Source organism: Apus apus, chromosome 8 (assembly GCF_020740795.1).
Source record: "Apus apus isolate bApuApu2 chromosome 8, bApuApu2.pri.cur, whole genome shotgun sequence".
NCBI classification, from domain to species: domain Eukaryota; kingdom Metazoa; phylum Chordata; class Aves; order Apodiformes; family Apodidae; genus Apus; species Apus apus.
Window position 1 is genome coordinate 9,550,717 of NC_067289.1, and position 14,703 is coordinate 9,565,419.

At 41.1% G+C, this 14,703-nt stretch overlaps 1 protein-coding gene across 2 annotated transcripts in view; it reads left to right on the forward strand.

The window, feature by feature from the left end:
* The window catches only part of NYAP2 (neuronal tyrosine-phosphorylated phosphoinositide-3-kinase adaptor 2), a 133,603-nt gene extending 122,630 nt beyond the window's left edge, over window positions 1-10,973 (forward strand). Inside the window, exon 7 of one of the 2 annotated variants that reach the window (XM_051626876.1) lies at window positions 6,899-7,172. In XM_051626876.1, the coding sequence (XP_051482836.1) occupies window positions 6,899-7,126 (228 nt within the window). In that variant the 3' untranslated portion in view covers window positions 7,127-7,172. Of the gene's footprint in view, window positions 1-6,898; window positions 7,173-9,213 lie in introns of those variants that run through there. The other variant, XM_051626875.1, reaches the window with a different exon arrangement.
* Window positions 10,974-14,703: the final 3,730 nt, after the last annotated feature.

The window sequence follows — 14,703 nt, forward strand, 5'->3', positions numbered from 1 at the left end:
AAAAGAAACAGGCTGTTCATCTCGGAACAAGATTTAGAATCTGGCAGTGTTTCAAAACTACCATGATTTAGAGTAAGAAACACTAATTGGTTACTCAGTCATAGGCAGGCCCAGCTGTAGTGGCTATTGAGGTCACTGCCTCAAACCATCCTGCTGTTTTACAGCTGATTCAGGAGCAGTTAAGGCAGACATGCAATGGAGAAGCAACCTCCAGCAAGAGGTATAGGTGGGGAGACAGGGTCCGTAACTTCTCAAGGAAATCTAGGACGTTTTAATGTTAACCTGCAGGTGCTGTGTCCTGTAAAATGCAGTTAGCCGGAGATCTTTGAATCACTGAGCTCTAGCAAAGTGTTCTGTCCCTTGTCCCTCCTGTGATTGACCTAATACAGTATTGAAATTTCCTCTCTATTTTACAGTGAACGACAGGATGTATCATGGTGGGTTGCTTGAGTTCTGCTTTTATTGCTTAGCAGAGACTTAGATAAAGCTTTGATTTTTCAGGACTGCTCTCAATAGGAATGCACTTTGTGATGATCCACTACATATATGAGATGCATGAGACAACTTTACACAATGTCCCTAATAGGAGTTACTTTACAGACTCTTGTTTTAAAAACACAAACATTTGCAGGATGTGTTCACTAACAGTAGATCAAGCAGTACATTTCAGACAGTTGTTTGGTGTTACAAAAGCATGCTTAGATGAGAAGAAAACATGTTTTCAAATAAAATAATGCAAGGTCAGGAAGATCTATAGCAAGACTGATTGCAAGGATAGAAATGGAGAGCAGGACAGTGAATTTATCATTTAAAGTTTGCTTTACTGATAGTCTCAGCAATACTCCAAGGGTTACCAGAAGACTCGAGGCATAAGAGCACGTGCAGTGCTGGTTTGTGTAAAGTAACTATGGCATTTGGCAATCATAAATTAGAGGTCAGGAATCAGAGGTGCTGAAGATTTACTGACCGTTTGCTTATATAATTTTAGGATAAGTATTAATTGTTCTTAATCTTGAATCTTTGGGAATTTTAGGCATTCCAAAGGTTCTTGTGAGTTATTTTTAAGTGGTGCTCAGGCCATAGAGTGCAGTAAGTCTTTTAGTGAGTCCTGTATTTGAAAAAAAGGTGTCCAGACTTTTCTTATGATATTGCATCATATAATTATATAGATTGGCAGAACAGTTTTTACAGGAACTCTGGTTTTCATTTTTTCTGTAGCAGTATTATTTGTAAAAAAACCTATTTTCAGAAGTTTAGAAATTTAGAATGATGGAAATCAAGACATTGCACACAGCAATTCAAATGTTACAACAGCCCTAAAATGTGATACATATACAGCTTCAGAAGTTGAAATAGCATGTGTCAGTGAATTCTTTTAATGTTAAATGTACAGGGTAAGATTACACAATGCTCCTTCCCACCCAACTGTTTTATCAAAATCAAGACTGGTGTGCTGGGGCAATTATTTCCCAAGTGTTTAGAAGGAAAAGAGAGATGTTACTTGTGCCTCTTAAAAAGAAGGATTTGTGAAAGGCCATAAAGGGTAGTTTATGTAGCACTTAGCACCTTGTTTGTGCTTTTGATACAAGTATGAAAATGCATGTGGATTATTTTAATGTGGTTGCTGACTTCATAGGACACCTCTAGAAATCATTTCAGACACTTCTAGAGAAGAATGTGCAGTTGTATTATCCAGTGTCCCCAGGGAGCATTACCATGCACTACAAACTGCATGGAAAGTGTCTGCTTTCACAGCTCACCTTGCACATTCTGTGTGTTCCTGAACATACGATTGCTTTTAGTCAGCTTCATATTAATAACCAATTGTTTTTTGAATTTAGCATTAATGGGAGAATGGGTTGGGAGTACAGAGCTATGTGAATGGCTAGCTATCCTGGGTTAAATTATGCTGGTTTTCATGTTAATATTATTCCAGAGTACCTCTGTCAGAGAGAAAGAAACGTCTCCAGTTTTAGCCTGTAGTTTTCCCCTCACTTACCAACTTTTGCAGCCATTTGAAGTAATAACATTCAACTGCAGTGAAATAGTTATAGCTAATGGTTAGCAAAAGAAATCTTGTCCAGTATAGCTTTCCACGTGCTCTTCTGAAGGCTTTTTAAATAATTTGAGGGTTTTTTTACAATTTATTTGAGAAAACTGTAGTCGATTTCTTGGGCTCATTAAGTCACCCAGCACGCTCCTGTTGGCTTAAAATGGGTGAGGATCTCACTGCTCCTGTTTTCTGAAACCTGATTCTGGCTGAACTCCTGCCTTGGACAACTCCCCTTTTGTGTACTTGGGCTAAGAGGACCTCCAAAATGAGCTAGGAGTATCAGACAGCAGATCATGAAGTAACTGTTCCTACTTAACATAGCCCTCTGCCTCTTGTGCCTGTGGCACTTGACTGCCTGCTAGGAGTGGGATTTCACACCCTCCCAAGTGGAAATACCGTACCAGCCAGATGGCTGGGGCCCACCTGCAGCAGGGAAAGTGCCATCAGGATTTTCAGTGGAAAGGACAGTTTGGAAGCTCCTGTCTGAGAGCAGGCAGGAGGGAGGAGTACCTTTTCCTCCCAGAGGATGTTAAGTGGCTTTGAGAGAGCCTTTCTTCTTCACTTACTGCCAAAACAAGCCAGCATGCTTGGCTCTGCTGAATGATGTGTAACACTGCTCACAGATTGCACCATTAGAGATCACTTGTTTACAGATCCAGGAGACATTTCTAATAATCTCCTTCAGCTGTTGCTGTTACTTTTTATTCAATTATATTTAGTGTTGGTTTAAGATCACTTTGTCATAGCTTCGTATCGGCTGTTGGGCTTTCATTTTATTTTTTATATACAGTTGTCACAAAGGGTATTTGTACATGACCTCTGTGACCACATACTCGTGATGTGGTTTTCCCCATCCTTCCTGTAATTGAGTAGTCAGCCCCTCTGCCCCTCTGTTTTTGAATATTACTTCTTGTTCTGTGGCACTGCCAACATTGAATTTGAAAGTATGTAACAGATCTTAATAAAATTGACTTTGGGCATTTTGGGAAGGGCAGATAATAAAAGTAAGGTGGCAACATAGAATGATCTGTCCTAAGGCGCTCCAGAAGGCTGGTGATTAAAACTGTATAGAAGAATTTAGTTTTGCATAGCAGAAGTTTCTTACTCTTTGTTGATGAAGTTCAAGTTTGGAACAAACATTTGCTTTGAAACAGATTTTTGAGGAAAACTAGAGAATAGTGAATAATTGAAGGGTTTTTGTGTTTACCAGAAACTTGTGAGACATCCTCCTTTAAACTTGTGCTCAGTCATATTCAGTTGAATTCATTCAACCACTTTGCATTCCTGTACAGTTCCTACACACCAGATTATCACACAACTTTTACTGCCTGCTTAGGAGCAAGGATTTGAGTAACCCTCGATGACATGTGTTACCTCCAGTGTTGATGGGCTTTGTGCCTGTGTCCCTACATACACATCTGCAGTCAAGCTCTGACATGCTGCAGTATGTGTATCTTTCCTCACATGATATGGGATCCTTCAGGAGTGGGAGAGCCATATAGCTGTACAATATTACGAATGCTCTACTTGATTCTAGAAATTAACTTTTAACATCATTAATTTTTGTGCCTGTCACACTGAACAAATCCCTTCTTGTGACATAGCAGGTATATTAACAACCTGGTTCATACCAGAAGAACAGCCTGAAGCCAGAAAGGAGAGAGGATACACAAAAAATTAGTACAGAAGCTAAGCATGAGACCCATCAGTTCAGTGACTGCAGGAAGGATTAAACAGATTAGCATTAAACACATTAGCTTTGAACACCTTGGTAGCCCTATGCAAGTCATCGAGGGTTACTGCTGCGATTACACAGCCAGGTTGGGTGCTGGGTTGTGAGTCTCAGTGCCCATAATTTGTCTAGGATGCACTGAAAATTTAGTTAACACTCTTTGGTATCTTGTGTTAGCAACATGGTTATTGTCGTATCTGTAGTTCATTGATCTACAAACAGGGGTTTTCCTCTTAGGTCTCTCTTGCAACTTCAAGAGGCATGTACTCCAGTGCATTTTTGTTTTGTTGCACATTTACACTAGAACTAGGCAAAAATATCAAACAAAACTCTTCAACTTTTATTCTCACTTTTAAGCCTCATTCCCAAGCCTTTCAACATCATATGTGTTCACTTAGTCAATTTTATCAAATGACTTTGCACATAGTAGTTCCACACTTCCATGTTGCACATTCCGTTATCTGGATGCAGTTACAGGAGAGGAATGCACTGTAAGGGTTGTACATTTAAGATGATGCTGGTGTGAAAGACTTGGCCATCAAACAAAAATCACATTTAAAAAATTACAAGTAGTCTTGAAAAACTGTGTCAGGGAAAGTGGAAGAACTCAAATTCTTCATGATAAATGATTGAGTAATTGCTACACAACATGGTGGCCAGTATAAAAAAGGATTTTTGAGCTGTCTACATGGGTTTAATTTCGGGGCTGTTTACAAGGGGTGGCAGAATGTCTGTGTAACTGATACATGCTGCAACACCATTTCTATCTTTGGGAAGTTGAAACTGGTATTTTAGAGCTTAGCATGTCAAAATCCTGCGTCAGTCCCCCTGGATCCCGTGAAGGTGATTAGTTACCAGAAGACACTGGTACTAATGGCACTGCATGTAGTGCAGTGGTGAGAGTAGGTGTGACATGGATGTCACACCCTCAACAGTGACTGTGGTATGTGCTGTGGATGCTGCTGGTGATTCTCAGTGGCTGGAGCACACATGATGGGTTATAAAGGAGAAGGTATTTCCTGATGCCTAGAAGAGGAAATCTGCACTCAAGCACCATTGTCATCAAATCCAGCATGGACACTGGTGTGCAGTTGTGTGTGCTGAATGCTTTGTGTAATCACTTGTATGCAGACTGTGTCCCTGTCCTGCCCTGCAGGAGGACCCAGCCTAAATGAAGACATTGCTGAGTAAGTACTAACCTGTCAGTGACGAGCAGAGTGGCAGTATATCTGCCTCAAGTAGAGCCACATTCAAAGACCTCAGAGCTGGGGATTGAGGATGAATATCTCCAGTTCGCTTGGGGAGTTTTGGAACAGGCCTGGGCACCCAGAGGGAGAAAGTCTTATGTCCAGGGTGGGTGATATGCCTCATACCTGACTATATCGCAGTTAATGTCAGATCACTCCTGAGATTAAAAATAAATTGTTCAATTAGGAAGAGCAGGCACAGTAGGCTTCCAGAAGACTTTTAGCTCAGCTGCTCAGGAGGACATGCTGCAGACACGTGACCTGTGTTATTCTAAATTCATAAGAATATTCAAGAATTACATCTGTGGTTTAGATGTGTTCTGCTCAAAGTACTATCTAATGTATAAGGTAAGCATGGCTTTGGTTCAGTATAAAGAAAGATAATTCTATCTAAAATTCTTTCTAAAATTATTTTATCTCGTGACACCTCTTAAAAACCTTTTTTTACAAAGATATTTGAAAAAAAAAAACCCAACACATTTCTTTATTCCATTTATTTCTCTGCTTGAGTACATAATTTGTTATTACTTTGTCTAGTAGGCTTGCTCACATTTATTGCTTTTGCTTTGTTTCCTGCTATGAATCTGAGTATTTTCTATATTTATGTATCAATAAATGCTGACTAAGCTTCAAGCTGACCACAAAAACTACTGGGATACTGGGAGTTTCTATACTGGCTCTTAAGAAGACCAGTCCTCAGTTCTAGGATCCTGGTATATATACACACTTGGCGTTCTAAGATTTGTGAATGAAAGGCATATGCATTATTAACTGTACTCCAGTACTCTTAATAATAAACATTAATTTCCTTCATGAATCATAAAATGCTGCCAAAGTATTACTGTACATGTGCAAGATCAGAGATGTACTTGGACAGCTCCTGCCAATGTATGTCGTGCGTTTACTTATGTGCAAATCCTTAATTTATGACTAATATGGAAAATAAATGTCGGGAGATTCAAGACACCACTTCAAATTTGTGAAGTGTTGAGAGGAAGTTTTCTGATTTGCAGGTGTACTGTGTGTCATCCAAATACAATGAGCCTTTTCAGGATAGTTTAGTACTAGTGATTTTGGTTCCAACTGAAACTCTTTTAGGATGCATTTTCAATTTTCCATTTTCAGTCATGCAGGTACCCCACTGAACTGAAATGAAGCCACATTCTCAGGTTTCAGAGAGTCTGTGACATGTACTTAGAACTAAACATATGCTAACCTCCTTTTTTGGATCAGGATCTTGTTTTCAAATATTCTACACGCATGAAAATATGGAGTTTCTAAACTCTTTGTGTCTTCCAGTAAATGAAATATCACAGAGTAGGACAGGTTAATCTATATAATTCACATGGAATTCCTTAAATAATTTAAAAAAAAAAAATTAAACACAGAATTATATTTAGCTTGATTTTCAGAAGTGTTAACACCATGCTTTTAATGTGACAGATTTGATTTGGAAAGCAATATAAACCATGGGTTTCAGTGTACAGAATTTTTTATTTCCACAACTTAAGGACATTGTTAAGATCCATGTGCCCTTTTAAGATTCACTCCATCATTTAAACTCCAACCAGTGCTAATTTGCTGAAAATATTAGAGCTCTGGAGGAATTAAAAAGAGGACCTTCTTATTACACTTTTTCTTCTTAAATTAGTATGTAGACTGACTTTGGTCCTGTTGTTGGCATAAAGACTTTTTGTTCATCAGACAAAACAGCGTGCTTCAGAGTAACATGAACCTTGCAAAGAAATAACATATTCAATCTATGACCAAATAGTTATTTGTATGTTTTTTTCTTCTTCTTTTCTTCTTCCTTTTCTTTCTCTCTGTGCTCCATGCCCCTCTTCACGCATCCTCCCCACCCCCCAGGTGACGTGTATGCAGTGGTTGCAAGGGGACCATACAATGCTGGACATGATTGAGAAAAAGCGTTGCCTCTGCAAAGAAATAAAAGCCCGACAGAAATCAGAAAAAGGACTCTGCAAACAGGAGAGCATGCCTATTTTGCCAAGTTGGAAAAAGAATACTGGGACCAAGAAATACAGCCCTCCTCCTTATTCCAAACAACAAACTGTGTTTTGGGACACTGCCATTTGATAGGCATGTGGAGGACGCCCTCTCCACTGTGTTGCACCATGCACAGGTAGCCTGCTTTCTTAATAAGGCAAAGGCTCTAACCTAAGACTTACCTGCAGGTGGTGAACTTCTTAGGAAAAAAACACACTGATACAGTGCTCACCTGTCAATCAAGAGAGAGATTTAAGTTTCTGACTGGATTAAGGCATACGTATTTATCCAGGATTTTTTTGGATCCAGAAGATATCAAAATGTAAATATTTCGCCAATATATTGAAAACACCCAAACTAATACACTGTTTAAATATATATATATAAAATTTCAAAAATTTATGAAGAATTTTACTATATAATGTTACTGTTATGCTGTTTTATTACCTATTTTATATGTGGTATTCCAATGTTCCCCCCCATTTTATTTCTCTTACCTGCCTAGATTTGGCCTCTGTACTAAAGCATGTGGTTGTACGTTTTGTTGAACAGGACAATGTACAAAACAACGTGGTGCTAGGGCTGTAGAGGTTGCCTGGAGTCATACTCATTAGGTGTCCTTAGCTCTGCGGGGAGGGGGTGGGCTGGACAAAGGAGAGAGTTTTGGCTGGAAACACTAAAACTGCAAGCAATGCAAATAAAAGTGCTTAATATAGATACCCAAGTTGTATTTAAAATCTGAATTTTTCTGCATCAATTTTCTCATAAAGCTAATCAGATAAATTGCCCTTAGTTCTAAATGAGTCAGTTACTAAAATTACTTGGCCAGGAAGCTAAATTTTCTGCAGAAAAGCCTGCAACAGAAACTCTTCCTTCATTACATTCAGCTGACAAGCGGAGACCATGGTTCACTGTGACTAAGCATTGCACGTTGTACAGCCCATGCCGGAGAGACCCAGCCGCTCAACAGGTGAAGGGGGTGGCACTGTAGCCCTGGTTCCTGTCCACATTTGTCTTTGGTCCAGAAAATAAAGGCAGCAAAATCTGTTTACATGTTTATTATTTTTCAGTCCAGCAACACATCCTTACTTTAAGCTGTCTGATTTCCTTGTGTTATTTATAAAGGCTGGAATTCAGACCCCTTGAAAGCCAGTAGGGAAATCCCTCTTGATTTCATGCGGTTTTGAAGCAGAGGCGCACGTAACACGTTCTTCTGAGCACGCCGTTCCTTCTTCCTGGCTGCTTCTGTAATTGGCTTACAATCCTGTATTATATTACACCCATTTTAACAGAATATTATGTCATGACCAAAGAATTATGACCTCCTGGTTTTAGCAGGAGAAAGAGATGGCTTATACTGATTATGAGGGTGAAATCCATTAGGGTGAAATATCTTCCAAAAGGATCTGTTGAGAATGAGGGAAACTTGTACTGCTGTGGAATAGGGAAAAAAGATGTATGGCATATATTTTGTATATTTAAATTTCTATCTATGCGTCTGAAGTTTGGCAGCACAAAAGTCCCTCTTTAAAACAATCATTTTAATGTTACATTTGCTGAGAAGAAAAGGTGTGTTGTTTGAAATTTCTTGCTATATTGGCTTTTCTTTGAAATTGTATTGACAGCATTGCCACAGCTGTAATAGCTGATCAAAAAAACCAAAAATTACAAATTTTAGAAGGTTTTTGTAATCTATATTGCTAAAGTTTGAGTTTGGGTAATGTTTTATCAGTAGTAGTTTCTTTTCAGCCTCTGAAATAAAGTTTTTAAATATTTTATATCTAATTAACTAATGTATATTTTGATGTCCAAACTGAGATTTCTGTAAGAGATAAAGTGTGTGTTTATATGTGTGTATGTATATTAGCATTATTGTATATGTATATATGCATATGTGTACAACATAAATATGTATATATGCATGTATCTATCTCTATATATATACTCATAGATGTATCCATACGTATATACCCACATACATTAAATATGGGTGTGTGTTATGAATATACAGTGGCTGGAATGGGTATGCAATTAAAATACAGATTTAAAGAGCCCCTCCCAGCCAAAATGACTGAGGGACATGAAAAAACCCAGAGGCTGTGAAGGACTCTTTGAATACATGTTACATCCAAAAGACACCAACTGTATATTCTGCTTATTCTCTTTTTTTTTTAAAGAAAGAAAATGGGAGAAGAAAAACTCCAGAGATCTCACAAAGTTCCAGAATCTGCTGGAAAGAAGACGACTTGTTGGTTGTGAGAAATCTGTTGAGAGAACAGGCTCATTATTCAGAAGGTGTTTATGCTTTGTCTTCCTTGTTATGTGGCAAGAGAAGAATTTCTTGTAACCATGTGTGAAATAGTTAGCTCAGCCTTTTCCCCTGACTGCAGCAAGTCTCTGGTGACAAAATGGAAGCTGGCCTTCAGTCAGTCTTGATACTCCTTCTCTGCACTGCTTTCTCTCTTCCTGGAGCAATGACTTTCAAACCCTGCCAAAGCACCCACTTTGCAGTCCAGCCCCACGGGCAGGCATGGGTGCCGCAGTGCCAGGCCCCTTGGGGGAAGGCAAACATCAGTGTAAACAGTTACATGTTCAAGAGTGTTTGTTCGTGTTGTGTCCTTTTCATATCGATGCACGAGAGGAATAATGATCAGGGAACCAAAACATTGTTGTCCTAATCAGACTTGCCTGTACACTTAGCCCACCACAAAGCCACTCCTTGTTTTGCTTTTATTGCTCAACACTATTTATGTTGTCCTTTCTAAGTAACTGCCCATGTGCTTCCAGACCTCCATTGTATCCCATGGAAACAATGGCTTTTTGTTTTAAAGTGTGACAGTACATGAAAAAGCAAAATATAACTTAGCACTTACCTTCAAAGCACTTTAGAAACGTGAACTAAACCTCACGCTTGCAAGAATAGTTTAACAGAGGAGGGAAGCGAGGCTCAGGTGGAGTAGCTTCCCCAGGCCACGGACAGAGCCAGAGGAGGACAGAAACCACCATCCTGTCCTGTGCCTGCTGGCCCACCCCATTGTTCGAGTACAAGATGCATCGTACTGCCGAGAGCGTGCCATCAAAACGCTGTTAAATGTTTTCTACATCACCTCTTGTCTCAGCAGTTTCTTGTCACAGGGTGAATGACAGTGCTTAGTTACACACGGTCATTAAAGCTGTAGTCTGTATAAATATGCAATCGGTATGTACATACAGATCACATATATACACACACTTACGGAGACTGTATATATGAAATTGTTTGGTATGCACTTATTTTGCTTTAAACTCCTGAAGTTAAACATTATAGTGTAGCAATTTGTGTAAAGTGCACTGTGATTTCAAGAAAGCACAGTAAAGTCACAGGTCTTGTTATTCTTGCACTAAAAATGTGTTTACGTATATTAGCCAATGTATGTCTACTTTATTGCTCCTCTTGGCAAATTAAAGCAAATGGTATAAAATGGTATGAGGTTTTTTTTTGTTTGGGTCATTTATTTTTAAGTGGACAACGGCACTATGTTTTTCAATGACAGGGTTTTTAAATAAAATGAAATAATTCTGTGTTCATTCCAATGTAATACATTTACCAATATCTTGAAACTGAATGTCATGTTGCTTTTTTCATATTTCATTAGGAATTGTCAGGTATGTGCCTGAGATTGTGTAGGAGTAAGGAGTAGCTAGAGGCTAACTGTAATCATATATTATTAGCCGTTTCTATATACACAGTATAAATACATATTAATTTTCTTTTCATTTTTGTACTTGATTTTTTTAGGTAAGATGTAATTAAATGTACTTTGATACTTCTGAAGTAATAAGATGTTGTTTGAAGATCAATTCTGCTTTCTTTAGTGCATTGACAATATTTTACAATAATTTAGTGCTTATTTATTTGTGCTCCGGTGTAATTACAATAAAAAGCAATAGTTTAAAATATTTGGCTGTTCATTTTCATTTGATGGTTTCAGCTCAGAGCCAGATTATTCACTAGGGCTTAGCCAGAGATTCCGGGGAAGAAAAGTCAAGTCACAGATGTGTGTTTATAACATTCCCTAGGCATATTTTTAATCGCAACATTTTTTTTAGGAAATTAAGGAATTGCTTTAATAGGTTAATATTTGCAAGTCATGCCTGGTTGCATCTAATGCCCTGAGTGCCATCCTTCACTAAATCCTTAGGATAAAATTTCTCTGAAAAGCAGACAAATTTTTCTGTAAGTACTTTTCACAGTTTAGGATGGAAGATGCTCACTTCAAAGATCTCCGTTTGCAGAATGTCCATAAATGGGACCCATCATGCACTCCATAAAGCTCAAAAAAAAAATCTGCTTAAAAGTCAGTATAATCTTACACGTTTCCAGACAGAAGCTTTACTGCTACCAGGATGTAAAACCCAGTCCTTACAGAGGAATTCTGCAGTGAGAGGAGGGGACAGAGCAGGGGCAGTGGGGGGAGGAAAGACCTGTACAACCTCACAAATGATACGGATCTTCCGGTGCCCAGTTTTTCAATGCTTTTTGGGTTTTGTTGAAGTTTTGTAGCCTGGATTCAGTGACTGAGAGAACCTCCCACCCTCCTTTTTTTAGGAAGACATTTAGTAATTTGAGAAGTTTGCAAGTAGTTGATAAAGAACCCAGTAAGAAACAGTAATGTTCTTGCTGTAGCTCTGAGACTGAATTTCGCTCTCTTCATGGAAAAAGCTGCCTTGAAATGCAAAAAACCAAAAGGTACTGTGTGTTCTATATAGATCTGTATCCAAAAGTGAACTAGTTAGAAACTTTTGGTTGTATTCTGCAGAAGCTCATTGTGAGTCAGGTTGCAGGTGATCCAAGAAGTGCTTTCCAAGAGCCTCCCTGCCCCGGGAGCCATGTGCTTTACCCAAGGCACAGCATCTCATTCTTCAGCAGCAACCCCATGGCCATTGGCCATATGATGGCTGAAAAGCTTTGCTACCTCTTTATCCTCCTGTTCCTCTACCCAGCCCCTGGCATGGATGTTCAGAATGACTCGTCCTACAAAGCAAACTCCAGCCTTTTGTCCCAGTCACCATGTGTCATAGGGAAATCCAATAGGGATGACTAGAAATGAAAAGAAAAAGGCCTTACAGGGATTTCTCCTGACATAAAAGAGGAAAAGAAATGCTGTCGGTTCAAGAGTCAGATTGTTGTCTGTACTCTTCAGTGGGACAGTTCATGAAGTCCTGTGTCCTAGCTCATTTCTAAAGAGTTTCCAGAATCACTTCCAACCTCCACCTCACTGTCCATGCCGTGACTGACCACTGCTAGAGATAGCAGAACCTAACCCAGAGAAGGAGCAAAAGGGGAGGATTGCAAAATGCAGCAGGGAGCATAGATTTGGGACAAATTCAGATTTTCCCCTATTTGAAATAGGTTTGTTCACTTTCTTTGCCACTGAAGAAACACTTTCTCTGTGCCATTGTTCCTCAAACAGAAGAGTTTTAAATTAAAAGGAGACAGCACTATAAAAAGAAATGGTTGAATTTTACACTTGTATTTGCTCTAAGTTTATTTAAAAGTGGAAAGGTGCCTACAGTGCTCTATCTTGGGCTTCTGCCCCTTTTGCATGTTAAAAAACCGTCACAATAACACTGGCTGGAGTTTCGGCTGTTTCTCCACCGCAGGCACTCACAGTGAGCTTAGCTGGTGCCAGAGTGGCTGTGAAGCAACTAAGCACACAGAGAACTGTCTTGCTTGGGAACAAGTAACCTGCCCTGAGCAGAGCACAGAAGTCGAGCAGCCATGAGAGGAAAGATGGGCCGACATCTCTCAGATCTACAGCCAGCGCTGACAGAGCTGGCAAAGGAACACCAGGAAACTAAATAAACTGTACAAAAATGAAAGACAGCTAAAAAGAAACACTGCTCAAATGCAAGACTGAACACATTTAACATTTATTTTCTAAACCTGCCAGCATCTCATTTATGGTGTGGTTTTCCCTTTAAAACAAAATTACACACCTGTCACCTTTCAATTGAGATTTTTGGCACAGGAATGGTTTTCATGTTCTCCCCACCTGTGGCACATTTTCATCTTTCTTTGTTCCCTTCTCTCTTTCTATCTCAAGCCTTTCTTTCATGATGTGCTTTGGGAAATACATTTGTAGGTACAATGAAAGTTCCCTGTTGTCTTTTGTTCCTGTTAATGTTGTGCTCTCTTTCTCCTATTCTCAGCTGGCTCTACACTCTCTATGAAAACATACAAAGTGAGCAGGAACCACCATCAATTTTAAGAAGATGGCATTTATCAATGCTGTTCTCAGTGTATACACAACAAGTTCCATGGAGGAATTCAACTGGACCTCTTATTCGGCACCCTTGCTTGATCAAAATCCAGCAGCAATACCTGCTGGACCTTTATGCCAGGAGATACAATATGAAATTGATAGTAATGCTTCCTAAATCCTTGAAAAAACATGAAATGCATAGGATTACACTGTTTCACATTCAGGTAGGTGCACAGCTCATGTTTATTTGTAAACAAATAACTGGAAAAGCTTCTTCAAGGTTAATTTAAAACAAACAAAAAAATATTAATCAAGGCATTTCAGTGAAAGAGAAGAGGGAAGGGAAAGAGATAAACCCTTGGTCTCCAACAGCCTCCTAGTAGCTATGGCTGAAACCGGAATCCTTCAAGCCTGCAAAGACCCGGTGCAAGGGCTGAGGCTGCTGGGCTGCCGGCTCCCTCCCCTCCATTCCTGCTCTGAGAGGTAAGGCAGCACCAGCCCCAGAGCTGCCTCCCTGCCCGTCCTGCTGGGGCAGCCGGGGGTCCGGCCGGGAGGGAAGGGGGAGCAGCGGAGAGGCCCTGTGCTGAGGCCCTGCCAGCGGGGCCAGGTCCCCGCGCTGCCCTGCAGGCTGAGGGTCGGGCCGCGCGCCCCAGGGAAGAGTGAGAATGGCAGTCGTGTGGGAGAAAGAAACTGCTGGGAATTTGGCAGTAAATGCTAAACTTCAGTCTGCAGTATAAGGAAGTCCCCGAGGCAGCAAGGCCAGGAGCAGTGGCCCTGCAGCGAGTTGGGAGGTTTCTGCGTTTTCCAGGTAGAGCCCAGGCCTCACCCGAGGCGCGGCAGCAGCTTCCCGGCCCTGGCGCTTGGGCTTTCCCGCCAGTCCCACAGCTCCGCCCCTCCATAACCCCCCTCTCCTGAGGGAGCTGCATCCCGCGGGGCTGCACCGCCCGGCCACCGCCGGGGAGCCTCCCTCAGGGTTTGGCAGCCAAGAGGCCGCCCCGTTCCTTCAGACAGTGCCCTGGCACGGGAGGGTGGACAGAAAGTTCTGGAGCTCGCTGAGGGGAGCGGCAGCCAGGGCTCCGCTCTTCAGCCGCTGGGGCCGGCAGTTTGCCAGCGTGGCCAGTCCAGCCCTTGCGCTTGGGACAGGCTGAGCTCCTCGGGCTGCTCCGGTGCTGCCTCAGGAGCACCTAGAAGGCTGATGGGTCAGTCCTACCTGCCATGACCTACCTCCAGCACTCTCACTTCAGTGGGGACAGCGGCATGGCAGTGCCCCACGGGGACGGGGCCCCGGGCGGCCGCAGGCCGAGCGCTGCGGGTCACCTCCGAGGCACCGCTGGCGACAAGGGGACGTCACGGCGACAGAGCACGTGTAACACCCACCAAAAGGTAATCTTCTCTGAACAGTGTTTTTGGTAACCACCACAG